The sequence below is a fragment of the Urocitellus parryii genome, chromosome 4, assembly GCF_045843805.1.
Source record: "Urocitellus parryii isolate mUroPar1 chromosome 4, mUroPar1.hap1, whole genome shotgun sequence".
Taxonomy (NCBI): Eukaryota; Metazoa; Chordata; class Mammalia; order Rodentia; family Sciuridae; genus Urocitellus; species Urocitellus parryii.
In genome coordinates, this window is record NC_135534.1 from 198,389,030 (window position 1) to 198,414,062 (window position 25,033).

Here is a 25,033-nt window from a genome sequence, read left to right on the forward strand (position 1 = left end):
GCCGACTTAATCAAGCTACACTTACATCAACACGACCAGGACTTTATTATGGGCAATGCTCTGAAATTTGTGGGTCAAATCATAGCTTCATACCAATCGTTCTTGAATTAGTTCCGTTAAAACATTTTGAAAACTGATCCTCATCAATACTATAAATTCATTATGAAGCTAAAATAGCATCAACCTTTTAAGTTGAAGATTAGGAGTTAAATCTCCTCATAATGAAATGCCCCAACTAGATACATCTACATGATTTATTACAATTCTATCAATAATTCTAGCACTTTTCTTTATGTTTCAACTTAAAATCTCAAATCACTCTTATCCATCTAATCCCTCCCCTAAAGATACCAAACTAATTGAGCATAAAACTCCTTGAGAAGAAAAATGAACGAAAATCTATTTGCCTCTTTCATTACCCCTACATTAATAGGTCTTCCTATTATCCTTTTTATCATTATATTTCCCAATTTACTTTTTCCTTCACCTACTCGACTAGTAAATAACCGCCTAGTATCATTCCAACAATGACTAATCCAACTTGTATTAAAACAAATAATGGCTATGCACAACCCAAAAGGACATACCTGATCCCTAATATTAATAGGGGCTATTCCTTGCAGAAACAGTTATGGGTCCTGCGGGGAGCAGCCGCCGGCTGGCCGGTTAAATAAAGACTCTTCAATTTGAACAAAACTGGGACTTGATATGTTTTCTGAGCGACCTGCCCCACAACAATAAGAGGTAGAGAGTATGCAGCCAAAATACGACAGGTGCACCCAGCAGCCAAGAAGGAGGAGTCAGCTTTGTCTCATTTTTCCAGCATTTTATTATTGTGTTATTTTCTGGGGTTTTGTCATACTTGGGGAATTTGTCCCTTTTGTCATTTGTTGTGATATCCCTTCTCATAGTCTCAATATTCACTCCCATACCTAATACTGTATTTGCCACTGTGCATTTCTTTCCTTAAGGAGGCTCCCAAATGGAATCAGTGCAAGCCCTGCAATGCCTGGAGCTTTCTCGACTGAGCCAGGCCAGGCCAGGCCCTGGGCTCAACTCTTTCCAGCATATTTTACAGATGTGAAAATGGAAGCTGAGAAAAGTTAAATAACTTGTCCAGGGTCATACAGCATAAAGTGGTGAAGCTGGGGTTCAATTCAGGGAGCCAGCCTCTGTGCCCTCTTTTAATCCCTCAGGTGCTCCCATATCATGAGGGCTTAGCCACAGAGTCACCGTTCATATCTGCTTGGGGCACCCTCTCTTCTTGCCTCTTATGATTACTACTTAGCAGGTGACCCAAAGCTAGCCAAACACCAGCTGGACTCTCTGTAGATCCAGCTTTTCCTTGAACCACCTGGGGAACCTGACTGTATCAGGTGTGGGGCATCCTCATACACATCATCTTGTTTATTCCTCACTATGGTGGCTTTCTTTTGGCTGAGCAGACTGAGCTTTAGGGAAAGGGAGTAGCTAGCCTGAGATCACTAGGCACACCCAGAAGTTGTGGATTTTAAAGGCGGACCCTCTGCCTGCAGGCCCCTCTCAGCCCTAGGACCATACCTGGGGGCGGGGGGAGGGAAGGGACAGGGCTATATCATCCTGAAACCACTCCAAACTGTGGTACAGGGAAACCCTCCCCACTGAAGGAAGCCTGGTGCGATCGTGGGGGAAAAGTGCAGGGAAGCCTGTTTTCAGGTCTGTTTTTCATTATAAGGGTCAGAGTAAACACAGACACAGGAAAATGAGAGACAGGGCTCAGACTAAATACATGGCTAACCCTCATGCAGCCATCACAAACAGAACAACCTGTTCCCTCAGTTACATCTTGTAGTGCCTTTTCTTGAATCCCTTTCAGGAAATCTAAAGCCTGGATCCAGCAGCAGCTTTTACTTGCTGCCTGGCCCAGAAATCACTGTGCGAAGATTTTCCAAAGGGAACCAAAGCAAGAGGAAGGTGCTGCACCATCCTGAGGGGGCTCCACGTCCACCCACAAATCCCACCCCCAAGATCCCAAGACTCACACTCTGCCCCTGCATTGTCACCTTGGATCCGTCAGAGAAAAGTCCAGGCCACAGCCACTGCCAGCCACAGCCCTACGAGATCCTGCCAAAGGAAGCAAAATAAAGTAGAACTTACAGCGAAAGACCCTGAGCCAGCATCCCACCAACTACTGCTTCCAGATCCAATCATGGGGAGAAAGGGACTTGGTTCCCTTCCAAAACTACTGCAGGGACCAGGCAGAGGCTAGGGGAATAGGTCCTTCCCCGGGTGGGTCCACGCGGCAGCCTGCTCGCAGTTCGCAGTGACCCAGGCTTGGCAGAAGCAAATCATTTCAACATTTCACATACCTCATTGTCTGCTTCTTTCCGTACAGAGCAAAAGGCAAAACAACAAAGTTCTGTCGAGCTCGGTCCTGCAGAAAGAGGCAGGGCTCAGAAGAAGGGAAGGTAGCGCATTCCAGCTCCTGCCAAAAGAATAAACATCTGTTTCAGGAAGAGGCTCTAGGAAATGGGCGGTTTGTCAGGTCTAGAAACTAGATACAACCATTAAAGGTTGGGCCACCTGCTTGAGAACTTTAGCTTCAACGGCTCTCCTTGTACAGGAATCAAAAACACTAACCTTTGGATCTCCTATCACAGTCCACTCTCCATATCACCTCTGTGAACTCAAAGGCCTTCAAACTCTTCCTCCCTCCAGGATTCTTTCCCATAAAGTTGCCCTTGTAGAGGATTCTACACTGACTTTTCAACCCTGTCCACTGATTAATCTGGCCAGTCTTCTCCCTTCTCCCTCAAAACACTCCCATCCTCTGTTCCACTCCTGTGTAGACCCTAGAAGAGCTTCTACCTCACCCTACCCACATTCGAGAGAGGCCCCTGCCACAGGCCACCTGCACAGTGTTTACTGATGGAAGCTCTTTTCTTCATGAGGGCACCCGCAGGGCTGGATACGCTGTAGTATCCTTAATGAAATCGTTGAGGCCAAGCCTCTACCCGGCAACGCCTCCAACCAACAGGTGGAACTTATCGCTCTCACGAGGGCCTTCGCCCTAGCTCAGGGCTACACCCTTAACATTTACACCAAGGCCAAATATGCTTTCCACATCCTCTTGTCACACTCAGCCATACAGGAGGCGGAGAGGGGACTCCTCACCACCAAGGGGACTTCACTGGTTAATGCTTCCTACATCGTGCCCCTGCTGGAGGCCTCCCACCTCCCCACTGCAACTGGAAGACCTCACTGCAGATCCCATCAAACCGACACTTCTCCCATTTCCAAGGGAAACCACAAAGCTGATGAGGGAGCAAGACAGGCAGCCTTGGGTCCCCCCGCAGAGGCCCCCGTTAGGACACTGTCTTCCTCACCTCAGACCCAAACCCCAACCACCACTAACTTACCTACATAACCTCTTTCACCCCAACCTCTGCCCTGTGAGAATACATGGAGTTCTATATTCCCCTCTCCCCCAAGGACTCAAAATTCCTAAAGACCTTCTCTGTCTCTTGCGACATCTGCCAAAGGTCTAATCCCAACTCAAACCTTCGCCTCCCTGCCTTCCGGTCCATCAAGCCCAGGGCCATTTGCCCGCATCTGATTGGCAGATGGACTTCACCCATATGCCCACAGTAAAGAGATTTAAATATCTCCTGGTCCTGGTAGATACCTTCCCCAGCTGGACAGAGGCCTTCCCGACTACAAATCAAAGGGCCCAAATGGTAGCTGACACCGTAACAGAAGAAATCATTCCTGCTTTGGGGTTGCCTTGGTCACTGCAGACTGACCATGGCCCGGAGTTTACGTCCAAATATCCCAAATCATTTCAAAGGCCCTCAATATTCCTTGGCCTTTTCACATTCCCTACCATCCTCAGTCGTCTGGAAAGGTGGAACGAACCAATCGAACCCTAAAATCAACCTTGGCTAAACTATCACTAGAATTACATTTAGACTGGCTTAAACTTAAATTTAGACTGACCCTACTTAGGGTTAGGGCCCTACCAAGAAAACCCCTTAACATTTCCCCCTTCGAGCTAATGTACAGCCGCCCCATGCTCCTCCTGCATTAGCTCACCAACCCCCACCCCCCGGCCTCTTCTAATGACCCCTCTCACACTGACTCAGAAATTCACTATGAGCCCACGCTGATCACACCTGCCCAATCCTAAGGCCCCGTGCTCCTCTGACTCCAGGAGTTCCCTTCTCTCTAGTCCTCTTCTTTCCCCACCACACTTCCCTCCTTCACTAACCTCAAAATGGAAGGGACACTCAGGGTAATCTTAACTACCCCCTCTGCAGCCAAACTTGAGGGCATTCCACACTGGATTCACAATTCCCATCTCAAACTGTTCACACCGTCTCACTATACGGCAACCCCCACAGGACCTCTGTCTTTGTACATTTCCAAAACCTTGACTTTCAACCCTCCAAAGCTCCCCGCTGATTCCTGAAGAAGACTCTTCTAGGTCAGAGGAGGCCACTACAAAGACTACCAGCCCCTGACGCCCAAGACGGAGACATACGACTCCTCCAACTCCTCCAACTCCAGAGACTCTGCCCCTACCTAAAACCCTCCGTGACCCCCTTGACAGGAATGAGATTCTTCGCCCCTAACCAACAGGAAGAAGCTACAGAAGAAAGACCATCGTCCCCAGCCCCAGTATCTATAAAAACAAAAAGGAAGGATATTGGCATCAGATTTGCCATTTTATCTAGAGGCTCCCAGGTTTCAATTCTGAGGCAGTGCTGCTTAACTTCCCACAAGAACCTGTGCCTGCTAAACAATCAGCCCCACCCCAGCTTATGACACAACTCCTAAGCAGCTTATGGAATTCCTCTTGGGGCTATAAAGCAACTCTGTGAGGGCCGACATGCAGCTGCTCTCCTGGGAGCCACAGCCTTGTGGGTTTGCTTCATGCTTCTGACAATAAATCTCTTGCGTGAGATTCCAGTGTGTGGCGTGGTCTTTGAACTTTGCATGGACCCTGCGAGTGACCTTTCGGTAGAGAGGGCTCTTCGCCACTTTCACAGACGAGGCTCTGAGAGGCTGGGGTGTCTCCCTGGTGACACAGTGCTGTTCTTCCTTCCTAGGGGCCTCCAGGGGGCTGAAGGCTAAGGCTCCAGGCTGGTTAAGCCACAGCACTTCAGACCAGCAGGGCAGGATGTGACCCTGCAATTCCTGGAGGATTCAGTCCTAGCAGCCTTCCTCCTCCCCTGACCCACTCTCCTCCTCTAGCTCTCAAAACAAAGGAGCACACGATTAGGGTCATTCCTCAACTCAGAGGCAGGGGACCATAGGTGCTCTGCCAATCCAAATCCAGGGCTGCCCAGCCACGAACCGAATAAGGAATCTCATCACTCCAGTCCTGGCAGCACACAGATGTGTCCGAGGGCAGCCCACGTTCACCCCTTGTCCGTCTTCCACCTCCCAAGTCAGAAAATCCCGGGGCCTCAGCACTGGGTGGAGGAAGCCGCAGCCCTGTGCTGGGAGCCCTGGCTTTGCATCCCTGATCACTTCCTGCTGGGAAACAGGAAGGTCAAGATTTCCACCCTGCTTGCCTCTGTGGCAGGGTGAGGGTTAAGTGTTCTTGGCAAAAAACATATAGAAATGAAGCTTGAAAGTTGTCATTGTTTGTTTCATCCTAAATGTTTAGGTGGTCACAGAAGACATGCTTGCTGATGCTTACAAGTGATAAAGCAATTTGGTTGGTTTCCTGCTCTGAAATGGGAATCATCACAGTCCCCACCTCTAAGGGTGACTGAGGTGCTGTAAAACACGCTGATACTAAGGACAGACTGCCTGACTGCCCGACTGTGTATCTGGCTCTGCCCCTTATGCTGTGCGATCCTAGGCATCTTACTTAACTTCTCTGTGCCTCCACTTCTACATCTGTCAAAGGGAATGATAGCATTTGGAGGGTAGGTGCTATATATAATACCCATCATTACAAGAATTAGGTAGTCCTCAAGGACATGCTGCATCTCAAAGTGCTCAAGAATTGTTAGCCCCTGATATTCAACTAACCCAATGTTGTCATCCTCTCATTTATACATTTTTGTAAAAAAAATACATTGTGATCACATCAGTCCTGGAAGAGGCAGTGGAAAGAGAAAAAGAGGTCTTCCATGACAATAAGAGCTAGCTGCAGACTCGGGGATCTAGCTGAAATGATAGTGGCAGCTGACCTGACAAACTACTGCAGTCAGAAGAGTCTGTGCCCATAGGCTGTGTCCCCACCGAGGCCAGTCCAGGCTGGAGGAATGAAATCATCATGACTCTCTCTAAACAACACACAGCAAGCCATCTTGAGATCTAGCTCTGTCCCACCCAGTCTGGGACAAACTGCACAACAGCCATGCTGGAGAATTCCTTCTGTGGCCACAAGCCTCCCTCCCCAGCTATAGTCCCTTGCATAAGGAAGTCCCTCCCTGGGACTAATCCCCTTCTTCATGCTGTAGGTTAGTCTCTTTCTAGATAAGAAATTGGCATTGTTGACATCTTACAAGAGCTCCCACCCAAGGACAAGACTCAGAGCACAGATGGCAACCAGTGGAGGATTTCCTCAACCTGCCCTCCTTGGGTTCCTACCAACACTTCCTTGGGCAGATGGCCCTAGGTGGGGGTGGGAAAAGGGCCCCTGATGGCTCTGATCATGACCTAAACCTGACCTAATCCAGAAAGCTGCCCTCCCCCTCTAGAAAGGATCACCCCTCCCCTGGCTTCAGAGAATCTTGACAAGCCATGCAGGCCAGCCCCCTGCCTCAGAACTACATCTTTAACAGATGAGAAGCTCAGCTTCCATCAAGGGCACAGTCACATCCGGTTTAGAGCCTCTTGCTATCAACAAAGCCTCATCTGACTTTCATTCAAACCCAAGATAAAGATTATGATAGTCATGAAAAAGGAAACTGAAGGTCAGGTCAGAACCCTACCCAGTTGTGTGGTTTCTATGGGGTCTTTCCTTGACTCTACCCCACCTTGACCTCTTCTACCCCTGTCGGTGAGGAAGTCAGACCAAGCCAGGATGCTAATGGGTGTGGTTCAAGGCAGGGTTGTCAACGTCACTCACTAGAACAAAACTCCGATCAGACTGGGACAGTCTTGCCCTTTTGTTCACTGCCGGCTTTTCAAGTTCCTGGAATAGTACCAGGCCCCTGTTAGGGGCTCCTAGACAGCTGTGGAGTGTGAGTGGAAATCTACAGGGGCCCGGGCGTCGAGGATGCATGAACTGACCAGGTGCAAGACAACGGGGAAGAGTGGGCAGGCGTGCGGGCCACTCGGGAACTTCTGCCAAAATCACAGCAGAAGCAGATTTTTTTTTTCTTTTACATATTTTTTCTTTTAAATATTTATTAAGATAAAGATCTGGAGGAAGTGGGAGGAAAAAATATAAAGATCTGGAAATTAACGAGCTGGAAAGCCTACTTTATTAGAAAAAGAACTGGAGAGTAGACCTAATGGAAAAGAGGAGCATGCCATTGCAGCCCCACAGACGTTCACCAAGGACATCCCGTGGCTCATTTCAGCAACCACTATGTCCAGACAAGGGCCGCATTAGGAAGGGGACCTGCAGGCCATTTTTCACTTATGAATATGAAGAAATCAGATTTTCGGAGGAAAGACAGACAAAACAGCTCTGCCCAGTGGCACTTCCCCAGCTGCCGAGTGGGGGATGTTGCCCTTGGCGATTCTCCCTTCAGGAGAAAGTTTTATGCAGGATGCTAGAACTGTCAGGATTGCTTGTGTGACTGAGGCACGTCCCCCTCCTTTGCCAGGGCTTTCCCCTCCATCTGTGAAGTAGGTGTCCCTTCCAACTCCACTGTACTTTGCCTGGCCAGCGCCTGGAGTGCCGCTGAGATCCAGGCTCCCACAGAAGTCTATCTGGGGAATCTCTGGAGGCTCCCTGGAGGAGGTGACGTGGCTGGACCTTTCCAAATGGGCTTTTGGAACCTTCTTCCTTCCAGAGGCCAGGCCACCCAGGCCCTGGGCCCTCTCCCCCTTCCCACATGCTTCCTGACACCAGCTAGGAGGCCGCCCACTCTGCAGGATTTAAAGCCTCCTCCACTCAGGCCTGGCTCCCTGCAATCCTTCCTTATGAACCGGCCAGCTTTAGCTTTCTGTGGGGGACAGAATGCCACAGAATGGCCAGTCCACTCAGGGGCTCCCTGATCCCTCCCCAGGGAAGTCCCAGTGAGAGAAAAGAGGAACCAGGAACCAGGGCTCTGGTTCTGACACGGAAATGGAGGCCAGCAGCCACGCAAATCGCGGGGGAAACCCAGCTTCCTGAGACAGAACTCAAGGTCTGGTAGGGCCTGGAGAGGACTTCCCTCCCACGCAGGTCATAGCAAAGGCCAGGGTGAGGACACGGCAACTCTGGAGATGACGGAGCATGCAGTGGGCCTCCCTCCTACCCAGCCTGCAAATCAAATGGCTTGAATTGAGAAAATGTTAAAAAAAAAAAAAAAAAAAAAGAGTTTAAATCAACGCTAACAATACAACTAGCAAAAAAGAGAATCCAATAGCACATGTAAGAGGCCAATGGCCAGGTTCCTAAGCCACATGACTTTGGGCAAGTCCTTTCCCCTGCTTGACCCTCACAGTTCCCACCCAGACACAATGAGGTGAAACAGCATTCCCGGAATCCCTTGAGGCTCTTTGATTTGTTACTTTTTAGGTGGCAAGGGCTTGGCAGGAAGAGCCCATTCTCACTTGCATAGCAAACCTGGCTGGGACACGTGCAGGCTCACAACCCAATGCCACCTCCTCACGGGTCTGTTTTCTGCCAGAGCAAATAGTCCCCTGGGTCCCCGTGGTCCATGTGTGGCTGCTCCTTCCAGGTTCCTGTAGCACAGGAGGCTGGGCCTGCCTCCATCTTCCCTCCAAGGTTCTCAAGGACAGAGTGATGTGCCTTCTACCTTGAGGTGGTCCTTGCACAGGGCCTGGAACTGAGGAGGTGGGGGGAATGGAGGACAGGTGGACGGGCAGTGCATTGGCTTTCTGGAGCTGCAGTGACAGGTTACCCCAGACTGGGCAGCTGAACAACAGACATCTGTTCTTTCACAGTTCTGGAGGTCACAGGTCCCAAATCAAGCTGTTGGCAAAGCTGGGTTTTTGGAAGGCTCAGAGGGAGAATCTGTTCCATGCCCCCTGGCTTCTGGTAGTCTCGGGCAATCCTTGGGGTGCCTTGTGGCCACCAACCTTTAAACTGCCTCTGTTGTCAGGAGGTATCCTACCCATATGTGTCTTCTGTGTCCCAATTTCCCTCTCTTAGGAGGATGCTAGCCATGGAGTGGCACTCACCACAATCCATTGTGATTTAATTTTAACTTGAGGACACCTATAAAGACCCTCTTTCCAAAAAGGGTCACATACACAGGTACCAGGGGTTGGGACTTGAACATGTGTATTTTGGGAGACAATTGTAGCCTCCAGAGGAAGTTGCCAAATAGCTATTGCCTTTAACCTCTGGCATCAGGAAACTCAATGCAAGTGCACAGCCCAATGCTACGTTTCAGTGGGCCCCTAAGTGAAAGTCAGGTGAGGTCACTGTAGGGACCTCTTTCAAGATGCTTGCCTGAGAAGGGTTGGAGATAGGGTGTCAGCTAGAAGAGACTGGAGAAAAAAGGGAAGTATTTCCAGAGTACAAAGCAGATGTGGAAGTCATCTGAGAAGTCTGAGCCAGGGGGAGAAGGAGCTGGAAGGTTCAGAGGGAGAAGACAGAGTTGAAGGCATTCCTGCTGGGCCAAGTGGGGTTGCCCCAGGCACAGGAAGAGAGCAGAAGGCTTCTCCTTCATGCAGAAGGAAGGAGATAAGGATGGGTGGTTGCTGGTAAGTTCAGGGTACATATAGGGAACAGGAAGTTGAGAAGTTCTGGTCCAGAGCAGCTGGGTGGGCAGCGGGGAGGTGGGAGCTGGGAGGAGATGGAGGACCTCGCAGAATCTCATCATGAAGCTGCATTTCATCCTAATAGACTGGGGGATCCTTCTGTAGCATTAGGCAAAGCGTCCTACACGATTTCCTTTTTAGCTGTAGGGTGAGGGTGAGTGGGAGAAGGAAAATCTCCAGCCTGGAAGACTAGCCAGGAGGCACTGTCAATGTCCAGGGGAAAGACGACCAAACCAACGGAAGTGGCTGGAAGATAAGGAAGCAGCAGTGGTTTGGGAGAAATGAAGAAAGTGGCATCATGTGAACTTCTGTCACATGAAATGAATTCTCTTTCAAATTTTGCTTAAATGTCACCTTCTTGGTGATACCTTCCTTGATTTAAAGTTGCTTTCTTTTGGTAGTTTTCTTTTCTTTTTCTTTTTTTAGTTGTAGATGAACCCAATATCTTTATTTCATTTATTTATTTTTATGTGGTGCTGAGGATCGAACCCAGTGCCTCACATGTGAGAGGTAAGCGCTCTACCACTGAGCCACAGCCACAGCCCTGGTAGCTTTCTTAATTGTCTTTTAAATTTCTTTCTTTCTCTACCAGAATGTAAAATTCGGGGGCAGATATTTTTTGCACTAATGCGGAAGCTCTCAGCAGTCAGTAAGCATTCGTAGGTTAAAAGTCAGGCCTCCTATAGGGCTTGGCACCCAAGCGTTCCATAAATGATATTATTATCATAATAAGGATAACAGTAAGCAGTGGGATGGAGGAAAGGAGACAGGAGGAAAGAGCCCAGCGTTGCTCAGTATGGAACACCAGCAGTATCCACTGACCTGGAGCCTGATAGAAACGCAGCTCCCTGGGACCCACCCAGGGCCATCAAACCTGAATGTCAGGCCTGGGAATCTGCATTTCAGATTCAGGTGGTCTCAGATGACCTTCCCCCCACACACACTTCCCACTATAGTTTGCAAAACTCTGCTCCGAGCCGATGCCCAGCCTTCTGGTTGCAGTCGGTGGTGAGTGGTGTTGCCATTGGCTGAGAAACAGAATAAGAGGTTGAGAATGGAGGAAGTAGTGGGTTCTTTTAGATGCACTGAGTTTGAGGAACCAACTGAAGACAGCCCTGCAATGGAAGAGCCTTCTGGAGCCGGATTTGGCAGTTCCAGTGTGCTGGCAAAAGATAAGCCAAGCTGGGCGCAGTGCTGCACACCTGTAAGCCCAGTGGCTTGGGACAAACCTCTGAGACAAGAGGATTGCAAATTCAAGCCCAGCCTCAGAAACTTTGTGAATCCCTAAGCAACTTGGTGAGACCCTGTCTCAAAACAACTAAAAGGGCTGGGGAGGTGGCTCAGTGGTAAAGTGTCCTTGGATTCAATTCCCAGTACCTAAAAAAGGGGGGGGAATGGGGAGAGGTGGGCAAGTCTGATGTGGGCAAAGACAGAGAAATGGAGTGGGGAAGGGGGGAGGGTGGTCCTTAAAGGGCACCACCCTGAAACGAGAAGGGCACAGTCAAGTGGCAGGACATCCGGGAACAAAAGCATCCTGAAGGCCAGGGGAGGACCCCAAGTGCTGCCAAAAAGTTCACCCGTTGGAGGGCTGCAAGTTTGAGGATGGGAAGCTGCCGTGGGGTCCAGGCTGGATTCAGTGCCCCACCTTGGCCTGCTCATCTGACCTCTGGAAGAGAGAAGCAGCAATGGATGTATGACTAGGCAGGGTGACTGCTGTCTAGCTGGGTGTCAGGGTGACAAGATGTCATAGGACATGTCTGAGGACCTAAGGTGAATATCAACTCGTGCTACACAGGGGAGGCCCGCAGGTGTGGGAACTGAACCTAGTGTGTGGTTAATTTCCTCCACCCGATCGCTCTGCGGATGACAAGGTTGAACAGTGTCTCTCACTCTGCATTTGTGTCGCAGCTCTAGGGGCTCACGGTGCACCCAATGCCCAGTCAGACTTTAGGAAAGACCTGGAGCGGCTGAGCGCGTGGATCTTTCAGAGCCCTGGGCACAGGCCACAGCTCAGAGCCTGGCATGGAGCGCAGAGGCCGCCTCGGCACAGAGGAAAGCCATCTGCACAGGGAGCTGCACCTCCCCCAGGCTCCATGTGGCTGCCCTCTGAACGCTGGGAGTCAAGTTCTTAAGAAGCCTTCTCCTTCCTCAGCCAAGCTGCGAAGCCCCCAAAGCAGCCAGCAGCCATTTGGTGGGAGAGAAGTAAAAAGTTTCAGGCTGGCTCTGTGCCAGGGCTATTCCTCAACTGGCAGACAGCACAGGGACAACTAAGCCACTCCAGCCCACCTGGGCTCAAGTCTGTCGGGTTCTTATGCCAGTAGTCATTTCTCAATTCCCCCCAGTGTCCTGCTCGCCCAGCCTCCCTCCCGGGAGTCACCCCATGTACAGCACTCTGCCAGACAGTCTCTGCCTGAAGCCTACTAGTGACGGGACTCACCATCACCCCAGGCAGCGTTTCGTCTCTAGACTCTTCTGATCCTAAACCAGTGTGGGCTGAGCTGGCCTCCCAGGATGTTATTAATAATGATAAAGGCTACAGTTTGTTTCCATCCATGGTTTCATTTAATCCTTACTACCTGTCTGCTTCCCAGACAGGGAAACTGACGCCCTGTTTCAGGAACAAGAGCGCAGAGCAGATAGTCCCACCTGTAGTGTGAGCTGTGCCCTCCCCGAGGACATAACAGCGCCTTGGAGATCAGGCTCCCTGACTCCTCTCCCAGTGTAGCCCCTTCCCCACACACTTCAGGAACACCTTGCCCGCCAGCTCTGGTCTCCTCCAGATGTTTGGTGGGCACTCCTCATTCTGAGGACGGTGCATGGGAGCAGACCTACTCCCTGCACAAACGGGAACAGGTGTGCACAAAGATGCCCAGGGTACCTGTGGACCCTGACTCCCAGTGACCCGCTGCCAGGCCTGGTATGTGTGTAGCAGGGTCCCCGATGCCAGCTGATGGAAGCCCTGCTGCTGTCTCCTGGGGCCCCACCCCCTGCTGTCCTGTCGTTTAGCTAGTGTCCTAATTTTGCGTTGGCGCGTGCCTCTTTACTCCTGGCGCAGGCATTCTCTTCCCTTTACAGATGTAGAAGTGAGGTTGGGGAAACCCCTGTAAAATCAGGGTGGTGGGGCTCTGGTTTGTTCTTGCCCTGAATCAGTTGACAGGTAATTTTAGTTCTCCCTTTTATTCCCTGACAGGCATCCATCTGGAGGATAAATCACAGGATCATCCCATGTAAAAATGAAATCATAAAACAATTCAATGAAGTCTTCTTCGAGCACCTTCCAGCTTGAACCCTCTGGGATTCAGGGCTTGTTTTTTTTTTTTTTTAAGAGAGAGAGAGAGAGAGAATTTTAATATTTATTTTTTAAGTTTTCGGCGGACACAACATCTTTGTTAGTGTGTGGTGCTGAGGATCCAACCCAGGCCGCACGCATGCCAGGCGAGCGCGCTACCGCTTGAGCCACATCCCCAGCCCACAGGGCTTGTTTTTAATGCCTACTGGTCCCTTAGGATGCAGGGTACTTCCTGTGGCTGCTCAAAGGTAGTGCAATCCCAGCCCTTGTGTGAGTCTCCCTAACCTTATTTCTCCTTCTACCTGTGTCCCAACCCTAACCCTAACCCTGTGTCCGCTTCCTGCAGGACCCACTCAGGCTCCCCCTCACTCCTGTGTGCTCACAGCCTCTCTAAATTGGTTCCCTGCCAACTCTGTTGCTCACCAAGTGAGGTAAACTCAAAGAGGTGGCTGCATGGCCAGGGGTATTCAAAGTCTAAGAATTCACTAAAAATCCTGAGGTGGTTTTCTCTTAGATTTATTTTTTCCTCTATTAGATTTTCCTGGGTCTCTTGTCATAAATTGTCTCAGCATAAAAAACATTTCAAGAATTAGTCTCTAACGAAGAAGTTGCAGGAACCCTAGCAGGAAGCTAAAAGCAAACCAAAACAATCTCTCCAAACAAACAAATGAAATAAACACCATGAGAACAGCTTTTCTTCCTACCCGTTCTTAGCATGAGACAGCCTCAGCTTCAAATCCCAGGTTGCTGTGTGAACCTGGGTTAAATCATTTCATCCTCTCTGAGCCTCAGTTTACTCATCTATAAAATAGGGACAGTTCCTTATTCGTGGGTTGCCAGTGTAGCTCAGTGGTAGAGCATTTGTCTAGCATGCAATCCCAGTGCTGCAAAAAAAACACAAAAAGTAGCAGGGCCTCAAGTGGTTCACGCTTATAGTCCCAGCTACTCAGGAGGCTGAGGCAGTACCACCCCTGGTGCCTAAGGGTCTCCACCTCCTCATGGGCCAGCATTTGAGAAGGCTCTGGCTGTTGACTAAGGGCATTTGGGCCAGTGACTTGAGCTTTCTGAGACGTGGTTTCTTTCATCTGTAAAATGAGTATAAGGATACCTCTCTTAGACCAGAGACAAGATGTGCCCATAAAGTGCTTGGGGCAGGGTCTGGTATTAGCAAGTGCCCAATAAATAATAGCTCCTCAATTCCTGCTGATGATTATTCCAGAACTCTCTGCCACACAGGCTCTGGCAAGCACAAGCTACTCTGTGTATCCAAGGAGTCCACTGTGTGCCCATGTCCTCAAATGGGACTTGGCAGTTCCAGAGCATTTTTTAATCCTCCTTCCTGCTGGGTCTCCACCACAGCTGGAAGACAGGGCCATGCTGCTTGGTGCCCTGTGCAGCCAAGGAGCCTGGGACTTGCCCAAGGTGACTCAGTTGGGATTGGAGCTGGGTTTAGGTAGAGTCAAGGACTCCCTGACCTTACCCCACAGAAAGTCTGCAAGCCCTTGATTCAGTCCCAGGGACCTATGTGTTCATCTGTTTATTCACTCAAATATTTATTTAGCACCAATATTAGCATCCACCATGTGCCAGGCACTGTTGGGCTGTTGGGTTTACAATGACATGGCCTCTGTTTGCTGGAGCTCACTGTCCAGTGGGAAGCTGGGCCCCGCAGCCAAACATATGCTTCTAGACATGTTCTTCCACCCAGGGAGTGCCCTGTGACAACCAGGACGAAGGCCTCCTCACCACCACATCCAGTCACCCCCTTAGTCTAAGCTCCATGGACTTCTGGATGACTCCGACAATCTTACATGCCACTATGCTGGGTTGTTCTCCTCCCGAGCATGTCCCCAGCCTTCTGAGCTACACCATTTTACACATGAGGCCCCAAGGGAGGGATGTGACTTATCCAAGTCCACTCAGTCTTGAAGTGAGGAGGCTGGGAGGGATTGGCACCTGGGAATCCAACATGGCTCTGCTGTAAAGTGTCTCTTAACCACAGCACAGAAAACCACTGAGACCAGGGAAGCAGCTGGGTGTTGCTGTCCATCATCTCCTTCCTGAGTTTCCTCATCTGTGCCCTAGAAAGCCTCAGAAACCTCTGTGAGAGATGGCCACCTTTCTGTCCTTTCTTCCTCACTGCTCATGATTGGTCATGGGATGCCCTGCCGGTAAGAGCATAGGGTGCCATGGGGAGAAGTATGCATGGGCTGGGGGTAAGCAAGGTATAACATTCAGAAAGAACATCATCACTCAAGCAAACCACAAGACAGAACCAGCAAGAATACATATTCTCAGAGGCACTCCACTCATGAGATGGCGCAGGGGCCCTTCTGCAGAGCCCCATTCCAAAATAGATCCTACCTCATCACTTCTGCCCCCTGCAGGGATTGTACCCCCTGAAGGAGCCTGGAGCCCGGCAGGTACTGTCTGCCCCCTTGCTGGTTACCTCCTTCCTTGTCGAGCTTCTGCCTCTTGTTTCTGCAGAGCTGAGGGCAGCCACGGGCACCCTTTGGTTCCTCTGCTTAGTGCTACAGACTGAGAAGCAGCTTTGGGGTTTTTCTTGTCTAGGTGTGGTTTCCTAGCACTCACAATGGAAAGCCCACAGGCTGCTCTGTCTGTGGGACCCAGGCCAATACCTTGGCTGACTGAACTGACATCAGCAAGCTGGGCTCAATGGGGAACATCCAACTTAGGTACTTTTTAGTGCTGTTCTCCAGATATTTCCAGTTCCCTACCTTCACAGGATTTCGTTTCCTGGCTGCCTTGTGGTTGGTTGGGTAGGGCCAAGCAGCTAGTCTGACCAAAAACATGGGAGTAGGCCTAAGCATTTAACTGCCTGTGCAAGACCTTCTAGGGCTCTCTTAGTGCCATGGAACATTCAAGAAGACAGGTATTCCATCAGCCTAGTTCCTTGAACATAAAGTATAGCCTCAGCTGGCCCAAGATGCTCATATTAACTGAACACACACACACACACACACACACACACACACACACACACACTGGGGCCTGAAGATGTAGGGGTTGTTTGTTACTGCAGCCTAACCTGCCTCATCCTGACTGATAACACTACCCATCTCAGAGAGTAAGAGTATGTCTAGATATTAGTGATTCTTTCCTAGAACACTTTTCTTTTTAATAAGAATAATGTGTGATTAAGGAAAACAAAGTGGAGGCAAGAACATTTCTCCAATGCACTGTGGAAATCCCCTTCTCCTTTTGTCTCCAGAGTGGAGAACATTGAGCTGAATTGTAAAGGAGTTACAAGGAAATTCAGCATGTTCTCTCTGGCTTCCCTTTCCTATGAAATAGGAAGGTCGGTCTTTTGGTCAGAGCAGGTAGGTGGAGAGCAGCTTCCATAAGCCCTGAGGCAGGACACTAACCAGGGATGGAAACACAGGTGCCACGCAGCACAACAACCTACTAGGGTCACCACAGAACCAGCCACACGGTCCCATTCACCAGCCCGGTGAATAGTGGCAGACGTGGTAACTGACGGATCCATCCACAGTTAGGGACTGACTGGTCATGTGAGAGCGCCAGAAAGGCAAGGAGTGGGTGATGCCTAAAACCTGGGATGGGCATGTGATCTAGCCAGTTGTTCACAGGAGGGGCGGTGCTCACAGCATTCCTGGGAGCAGATTCTATTATCTCCATTGAGACAGAAGGAAATGCAGTCTTAAAGAGGTTCCGCCCCTTACCCATGCTCAGAAGGCCAAGGGTCAAAGCCAGGACTGCTCTGAGGCTGGCTGGCATAAGAGCTTAACGGCTAATGTTCTTCTCCATTGGGGGCAAGTTCAGTCTTTCTGAATTTCCTTGCTCTTTATTGGGCTTCTTTTCTGCATCCTTTACCTCATTCATTAATTACTACCACATCTCTGTCTTCTCTCCCGTTCCAGCTTGTAAACTCCTTATAAGCAGGGATCTGTATCTTACCTAATCATATTAATAATAATAACAATTGTAATAATAGCAGTAGGAGCAATAGCAAAAGTCGCTATTAATCATGGGCTCCCACACCAAGCCAGGTTCTAAGCACATTCCGCTCATTATTTCATTCCAGTCTCGCTAACTCTATGAGATCAGTACTGGAATCCTCCCCATTTTCAGATGAGGTCACAGCTCAGTTCAGCCAACCTGAGATTCAACCCCTAGTATCAATAATAACTACTGTTTAACATGACTCATTTCTGCACTCATCCTATTTATTTCAAATTTACATGTAAAACCATTCTCAAAAGAGGTCTGCAGGGTTTCCAGGATGCTGAAGGGGCCCAAGGCACAAGACAGGTCCTCCATCCATCCCGATGGAATCCAGAGGTCCTGGATGAGACAGAGCAGAAGAATCCTCTGTCAGGTTTGCCCAAGGGCGAAGAGTGACTAATCACTACTGCAGGACATCCACATATCATAACCTTCTTTGAATTGACACATTTGTAACATTCATCATGATAATTAACAAGTTCTACTTTTTTTAAAAAAGCACTCTTCTTTTTTTTTTAAACACTTATTTTATTTATTTTTATGTGGTGCTGAGGATCAACCCCAGTGCCTCATATGTTTTAGGCAAGCACCACAACCCCAGCCCCACAAGTTTCACATTTTATCCCCAATAAAAAAAATCAATTTTTAACCCCCAGTGTGCTAACTTGAAAAACACCAGTTGTTGATCCAAAGACAGGGTACAGGAGGGCTTGTAGCAGCCGCCCCTGGAGGTAACACGGGCATCCTGGAGGGCAGGTTTGCTGACCACCCCAAGGGGACCTGCTTTCTTGGCCTCTCACACTGAAGTGGGCCTCACATGCTATCCCATAATGTTTACTCTGAGGTGTTGGAAAGTAAATTGCAGGTATCAAAACAGGTATGCCAGGTCACAAACCATGCAGAGCTCCCTGGGGTTCAGAAACCCCTGAGCTGGAGACTGGCTTCTGCGGGACTCAGGTGGATGGGTTCTGGAGACAATAGTCCCTGACCACACCAGATAGCTGCCCTCCTTGTCGGATGGTTAATGCTGGGAGCTGGGCCCTCGACCCTTGAGCATCTGATGGGCTGCATGACTTCCATGCTGCCCATATTTGGACCTTGGTTTTCAAATCCTCCAAATAGGGGGTTATACTAATTCCAGTCAATAAACAATGACTAAGCACCTACTGTGTGCTTGGCACTGGGGGAATACAAGGATGAGACAAACCCCTAAGCTCTCCTCCTAGGAAGCTTACATTCTAACAGGGAGCTAGGCCTGGAAATTATGAACTGCTACCCAGGACTGAAGGAAAGAAGAGTGGGTGAAGACAGAAGTTCCATGTTCCGGGGCCACAGAGGAAGAAGTAAGTCATCCCACATGGGGCTATGCAGGTGGGTTTCAAAGAGGAAGGGGCAATTTTGAACTCGGCTTCAAGGGTTAAGGGCATCCTCAGGTTGAAGGACAAGCACCTGCAAATGTAGGCAGCTGAAATGGGGAGCAGCACACGAAGTCCAGGATGGACAGCAGAGGTAGGAGCTCCATCCTGGTCTCTCTCCACACCTACTGCCAGAAAGAAGAGTTCTGAGAAAGAAAGAGTTCCCAAAATAAGAGTTCTGAGTGATTCTGACATGCAGGTACTGAGTAATGACTGAATGAATGAAGAAATGAACTTGACCTCAGGCAAGTCTCCACCTCTCTTGTAGTGTCCAGCTCATCTTTAAATGAAGGCACTGGACTAGCCTGGTGGGCTTTACATTATGTTCCAAAGAACCTGAAGTCCTCCAGAGACCATGGAGAAGAGACGGGGTCTCAGGGAGTAGACCCCCCAACCCCCCATCTCTCCTTCACGCTATCCCTCTGTTCATCTGTCTGCTATCATTCATCGTGCCTCCGTGGGCTGGCTTGTTTGAGTAAGAGTTCCTTGGCTTAAAACAAAACAAAACAAAAAAACCTTTAAAAACCACTGAGTTGGATGAGCCCCAAGAATCATCCAGGAGAAATGGAAAGAACTCCTTGAAGGCATCAACCTGCATTGTTACATATTTCTCAAACAAGTAATGTACTGTTAGGCTATTTACCAGAAACAACTTATTTATCACCACCATTTAAAATCTTTTGCTGAGGTCTAAAAGTCGATGAGTGGAGAAAAAAACTGTGACCCAGCAATGCAGTGCAATATTATGCAACCTTTCGTATATGATGTTTTGTTAAGAATAGTGAATCAAGAGAAAAAGTGAGAAAGAAAGTCATGTATTAAACTGTACCAGATCTCAACCATGGAACTGATACACCAAAAATGCTGGACAAATATGGCGGCACCTCAAAAAATCAAACATGGAAATACCAGATGATTCAATAATCCTGTTCTAGTTATAGCACCACCCGCCCCCCATGGTGAAAGCAGGGGCTCAAAATTGGTAATTGAATATCCATGTTTAAGCAGCATTACTAACAAGAGCCCAAAAGGTCAAGCCAGCTCAGCTATCCAGATGGATAAATGGATAAATATGGTGTAGTATGCACACACAATGGCACGTTTTATTCAGCCTCTGAAGGAATGAAATTCTGACACATGCTACAAGATGAGTGCAGTTGTTAGGCTGGTGTGGTCGTTACGCTAAGAGAGATAAGCCAGAAACAAAAGGAAAAATAGCGTATGATTCAACCCATGTGATGTACCAAGTCAAATTCATAGTCAGAAAGTAGAATGGTGGTTACCAGTGGCTGGGGACACAGAGAATAGGAAACTATTGCTTCATTGGTACAGTTTCTGCTTGGGATGATGGAAAACAGCAGCGATGGTTATATAACATTGTGAATATACTTGATGCTACTGAATTGTCCACTCAGAAAGGGTTAAAGTGGTATACTGTATTCTGTGTGTATTCCAAGAATGCACTGCTGCTTGGATATGAATGTGAGCTTCATTTTCTGTATTTAACGAATTCAAGGGGTCAAGTTCAGGGACACCAACGAAAGTAGACTCCAAGCTGCTCAGTCCAAATAAGGCTCATCGTTCTCATCTATATTTAAATAAATTTGAAATAAAAACAGAACCAAAATAAATCCTGTAATAAGCCTCCCCAGAAGCTGTCTGGCTTGGAAATATTCAACCACAAACTGAAGAGAAAAGGAGAAGTGCAGAAATTGGGCAGTGGAGAGTGTTTTTTCGGGACGTCAACTCACTGCAGCTGGGAAAGTGACTTTGTCAGGGAATTTCTGTCCTTTCTGCTTGACAAAAGGTTCCTGTGTAGGGCAGAATCCAGAATCCAGGAGAGGCCCACCGCTCTTACGCATTGAAAATCCATTTCCTCCAACACTCCCCACTCCAGATAAATGTTGAACAAATATTTAAAGAATATTGGTTTGAAAGGCAGCCAGCATCTCTGCCTGTCAGGGTGCCCTATGTCCCCGCCACAGCGGTCCACCTTTCCTGGTTCCTGGGCCTTCTGCTCAGGGTAGAGCCTAGGCAGACAGAGCAGAATCAGCCTCCAAGAAGGGTTTGGGGGGCTGAAACACACCCCCCTGAGTCGCTCTGCCCCACCTGACTAGGTGACAGTGTCCTTAGGTGGTGTCCCTCAGAGCTCTGGGGTTGCTACTCCTTCCAGTGTGCAGAAGAGTTTTTGAGGTGAGCAATCTGTCATGCATGTAGTTCAAGTTCCTTTGAAATACACATCTTAAAGAGGTGGCTAGGAGGAGAGGAAGTTGCCAAGTAGCCAGCTGGGGGAGGGGCAGGTTAGGGGATTACAGTAAGACAAGGGGGTAGAGGCAAGACTCCCCAGACCCAGCCCAGGAGGGGCGCCCTGCAGCACCCTGCCCTGCCCCAGCGTCTGCACAACTGGACACAAACACCCCCACCAAGGCTGTGCAAGACCAGCTAGGCTCCAATCCCCAGATGAAGACAAGGACATTACTAAGGTTCCCATTCAAGGTCACGGTTAGGAGACAGCCAGTTTGAGGGTTTTCTAAAATTCCCTTGGCCTGAGGGAGGAGCAAGGTCCTGCCACCAGCTCCTTGTTGTGCTCATTACCTCCGCCTCTTTCCTTAAAAATAAATTTAAAAAATAAATTTAAAAGGGAGGCAGTCTTCAGCTTCCTCACCCGTGATGAGCTGGGGCTGAAGGACTGGCCCTCCTCACCACTCAGGTGCTAGGTGGGAGGTCCTTCCCAGAGGAGGTCTCCCAGGTCTCTCTCCCTCACAGAGCCCTCTTCTTCTTTAGGGCGCTGGCCACTATTTGGACATGCATGATTACCTGATTGATTTTTTGATTTATATTTGCCCCCCCTGGACACAGTCCTCCTTAGTCAGCAGCCACGAGCTCTCCATGGCATTTGTTACATGCTCATTGGAAGTGTGTTCTTCTCTGGGCTGTGCCAGCAGCCAGCTCTGGAATCGGCAGAAAGTCCCTTCCCCACCCTGCTCAGATTCTCCTAGAAGGCACATGGACTGGGGAACCTCCGAGTTTTCTGCCAGCTCCCACATTCATGGCTTTATCATTTCAAAATTTAACCAAAATAAGTAAAAAAAAAAAAAAAGAGAGAGAGAGAGAGAGGAGAAAACTCGTGATTCCGGCACACGTGTGAATTAAGTCAGGTTCTCACATTCTTCAAGGCTCAGTTTCCCCATCTACAAAATGAAGGTTTAGGCCGAGTCTTCTAGGCCTTTTCCACATCTGACCATTGTGATTCGGCAAAGGAAGTTCCGCCCTCCCCCACCCTCCTAGCCCTTCACCTAAAACTCCACTTAGGTCCCTATGCACAAACAGGAAATGTGCCCCAACAGCGGATGGAGCAGCTCTCGCTCTGTCGCATGCACCAGCTGAAAGGGAAATAAAGAGGTTCTGAGCTTTCCAGCTAAAGCCAGACTCCAGGTCCCAGGACCTCTCCTGGCCTGTGTGGAGGATTCTGTGAGCCTTGGGCTGGGCCTCCCTCGCCATGGCCACCCTGTTTGCACACAAGAGGCTTCTCAGCATGTAATGGGCAGATTAGCAGCTGGGGTGCTACCCAGCCCCCAAAGCAGATGGGACAGGACTCCTGGGCTCCAGTCTGGTTTTCTCTGGGCTGGGCTGGGCTTCCCTCACTCCCTGCCACCTGAGAGGTTTTCTTTCTGCAGGTGGTATGGTACCATGCTACTGCATGCATCTTAACCCCAAATCTCTTGTCCTGTGTGACCCTAGGACATTTCGGAATCTCTCTGGGCCTCTGTTTCCTTATTTACAAAACTGGAACAATAACAATCCTCATCATTGTGGTTCTTGAATGGAAGGTGGGCCTCCTAAACAGTGTCTGCAGAGTGAAAAACGCCCCCCACACACACACACACACATCCCATAGGCAAGATCTATCATTTATTTTAACTGGTTCCTGGATCACTTCTCCTTCCCCATTTGTCCATCTGTAAAAAGGGCAAGCAGAGCTCCCACAGCCCTGTTAGCTCTGCAGACCACAGCCCCGCCCCCCTCAGAGAAGGTAAACATGGGCTCAGGTGGATCCCAGCATGCAGAAGGAAACTGTAGGCCAAAGCAGGAAATCCTATAATGCTGCTTCAAAGCAGATGGCTTTGGGGACTGGCTGTTGTCCTGGTTGCCTGAGAGGCTCCGGCTGCACCCAGACTCAGAGGTACCGGGAGAGTTCCTGGCCCAAGCCCAGTCCATCCCACAGAACACAGCAATTGGAGGTGGCAGAAGATGCTGGCTCTGGGTTGGTCTCTGCTCCTACTCCTTCCCTGAACCTCATGGGTGCACAAGAAGGCTGGACTCCTTCATCTCAGCTTCCAGAAGAATGGAAAAGGGTGTGGTGCCTCTGTCTGGTGGGCTGCTGTCTCTCATTTCTGGGGCATAGAAAGGGTGGGTGGGGCCGCGTCCTCCTGCTCCTAGTGGGGAGCGCCTAGAAGCCTGCATGGCCTCCCTGTTCTCACCTGCCAAGTACAGAGACTCAAATAGAGTCAATTTTTTGACTTTATGGTGATACAAAAGTGATATGCATAGAAACTGTAAGTTGAATTTTGACCATTCCTCGGGGTAGTGGTCCGTGGTAAGCTACCCTGCTGTGATGCCGGGCAGACACAGCGCTGCGATCACAATTGGCACTCATAGTGGCCCATGCTGCTGTGCTAGGATGTTCAGCAGGTGGGTGTATGAAATGCATTTTCAATTTGTGATTTTTTTTTTACTTAAAATGGGTTTATCTGGATGTAACCCCATTGTAAGTTGAGGAGCTTCTGTTTTGGCTTTGCCAGTGGCTGGGAGAGTGAAAGCCAGAGGCAGCTGGTGTCTCCCAGAATGGTGGCTCTCAAAGTGTGGACCCTGGACAGAGAGGCTGTTTGTTCCTCCATGAGGAAGCACAGAAACCGAGTCACTCATTTTTACTGGATTTTATCAAAATCCCAGTCCCCAAAATTTTGGAAATAAAGGAAGAACTGTGCTAAGATGGAAAGCAGACCACCCTGCCTCCGACAGCTGCCCATTTGGCTCCACTGGGCTCTGTGCTCAAGATGGACCTGTGGGTCCCTAACTCACTGGACCCTCTCACCCCGGAAGACTGAACTCCTTGATCCTGGAACAGCTTATCCAGGGGCAAAGGCCATGGGCCTCACAGTATCCACTGAGAAACAGGGACTTTGTCATCTTAAGAGGGCTAGCCCCCTCTCAGCAAAGCCCAGAAAGCTAGGCTGGGCCAATCATGACAGCCAAAGGAAGCCATTTTGAAATCAGTGCTAAATAACTGCCCTCAGAGGAGAGGACAAAACAGATGCTCTAAGAACCAGCGCCCTGGCTCCCACCCTTGAAAGTGCTCAGTTGAGGATGTGCATTGGGCTAGGCTATGTGGAGAGATGTCTCCATCAGGACAGAGACTTTTATAGCTAAAGGCAATCTTAGGAGTCTCCATTCTAACCCAAAAGATGCCCATTCAGAGAAGCAGGGTGCTAACGAACCCTTGCAGTCTCCTTGGCCTGTCTCCATTCATTCAAACAACCCATGTTTTTTGAGGGCCTATTACACGCAGGCCAGTGCTGTAGTACTGTAAGCACTGGGGATTCTGCAGTGAACCCAACAGGCAAGCAGACATTCCAAACAGGCAGACTGACTGGTAAATGTGCCAGTCAGTTTTCCATCTCTATGACAAATACCTGAGATAATCAACTCATAAGGAGAAAAGGTTTATTTGGGCTCACAGTTTTAGTCTGTGACTGGTTGGCCCAACTGCTTTGGGGGCCTATGGCCAAGCAGCAAGTCAAATCAGGAAGTCCCTGGCAGAGTAAAGCCACTCAACACATGGCTGGGAAGCAAAGGAGAGGAAGAGAAGGGGACTGGGGTCCCATTATCCCCTTCAAGGGTACAAACCCAATAACCTGAAGGTCTCCCACCAGGCCCCACCTCTCACGGCATCTACTACCTCCCAACAGCACCACCCTGGGGACCACGCCCTTAACATGTGGGCCTTTGGGGAAACTAAGGCTCCAAACTGCAGCAGTAAACAAATAAATACAGGAAACAATTGCAGGCCTCAAAGATGGTGATAAAGCTGGGCTGGTGATGTAGCTCCGTGGAGGAGTGCTTGCCCAGCATGCATGAGGCCCTGGGTCCCATCCCCCCACCGCAAAACAAAAGGTTAAGGAAATAAAAGATGTTGACATGACTCAAGATGTGAGGAGGCCCTGTGTTCAGGGATGGCCTCTTTGTGCTGGCTCCTCTGTAGGATCACTGAGGCCAGTAGTGTGACAAAGCAGATTCACAATGGCTTGCATGAGCCACATGTTAAAGTTGTTGTTTTTCTAATTCACACACAACCATTTATACACATTCATGATGTGCAGTGTGATTTTGTTTTTTTCAACTCAGATATACAACATTTAGTGATCTGATTGTTAGAATTTTCAGGAAGTTGGCAAGCCAG

General features: G+C 49.3%; 1 protein-coding gene across 2 annotated transcripts in view; it reads right to left on the reverse strand.

Annotated features, from left to right (window-relative positions):
• Ggta1 (glycoprotein alpha-galactosyltransferase 1 (inactive)) overlaps window positions 1–25,033 on the reverse strand; it is a 64,198-nt gene that overhangs the window by 29,480 nt on the left and 9,685 nt on the right. Inside the window, exons 2-3 of one of the 2 annotated variants that reach the window (XM_026410358.2) lie at window positions 2,349–2,464; window positions 2,043–2,103 (exon numbers count right to left, since the gene is read on the reverse strand). Coding sequence is in view for 1 of the 2 variants with exons in the window: in XM_026410356.2 (XP_026266141.1) it covers window positions 2,022–2,036 (15 nt within the window). In the remaining variant the exon portion in view is untranslated. Of the gene's footprint in view, window positions 1–2,021; window positions 2,104–2,348; window positions 2,465–25,033 lie in introns of both variants that reach the window. The other variant, XM_026410356.2, reaches the window with a different exon arrangement.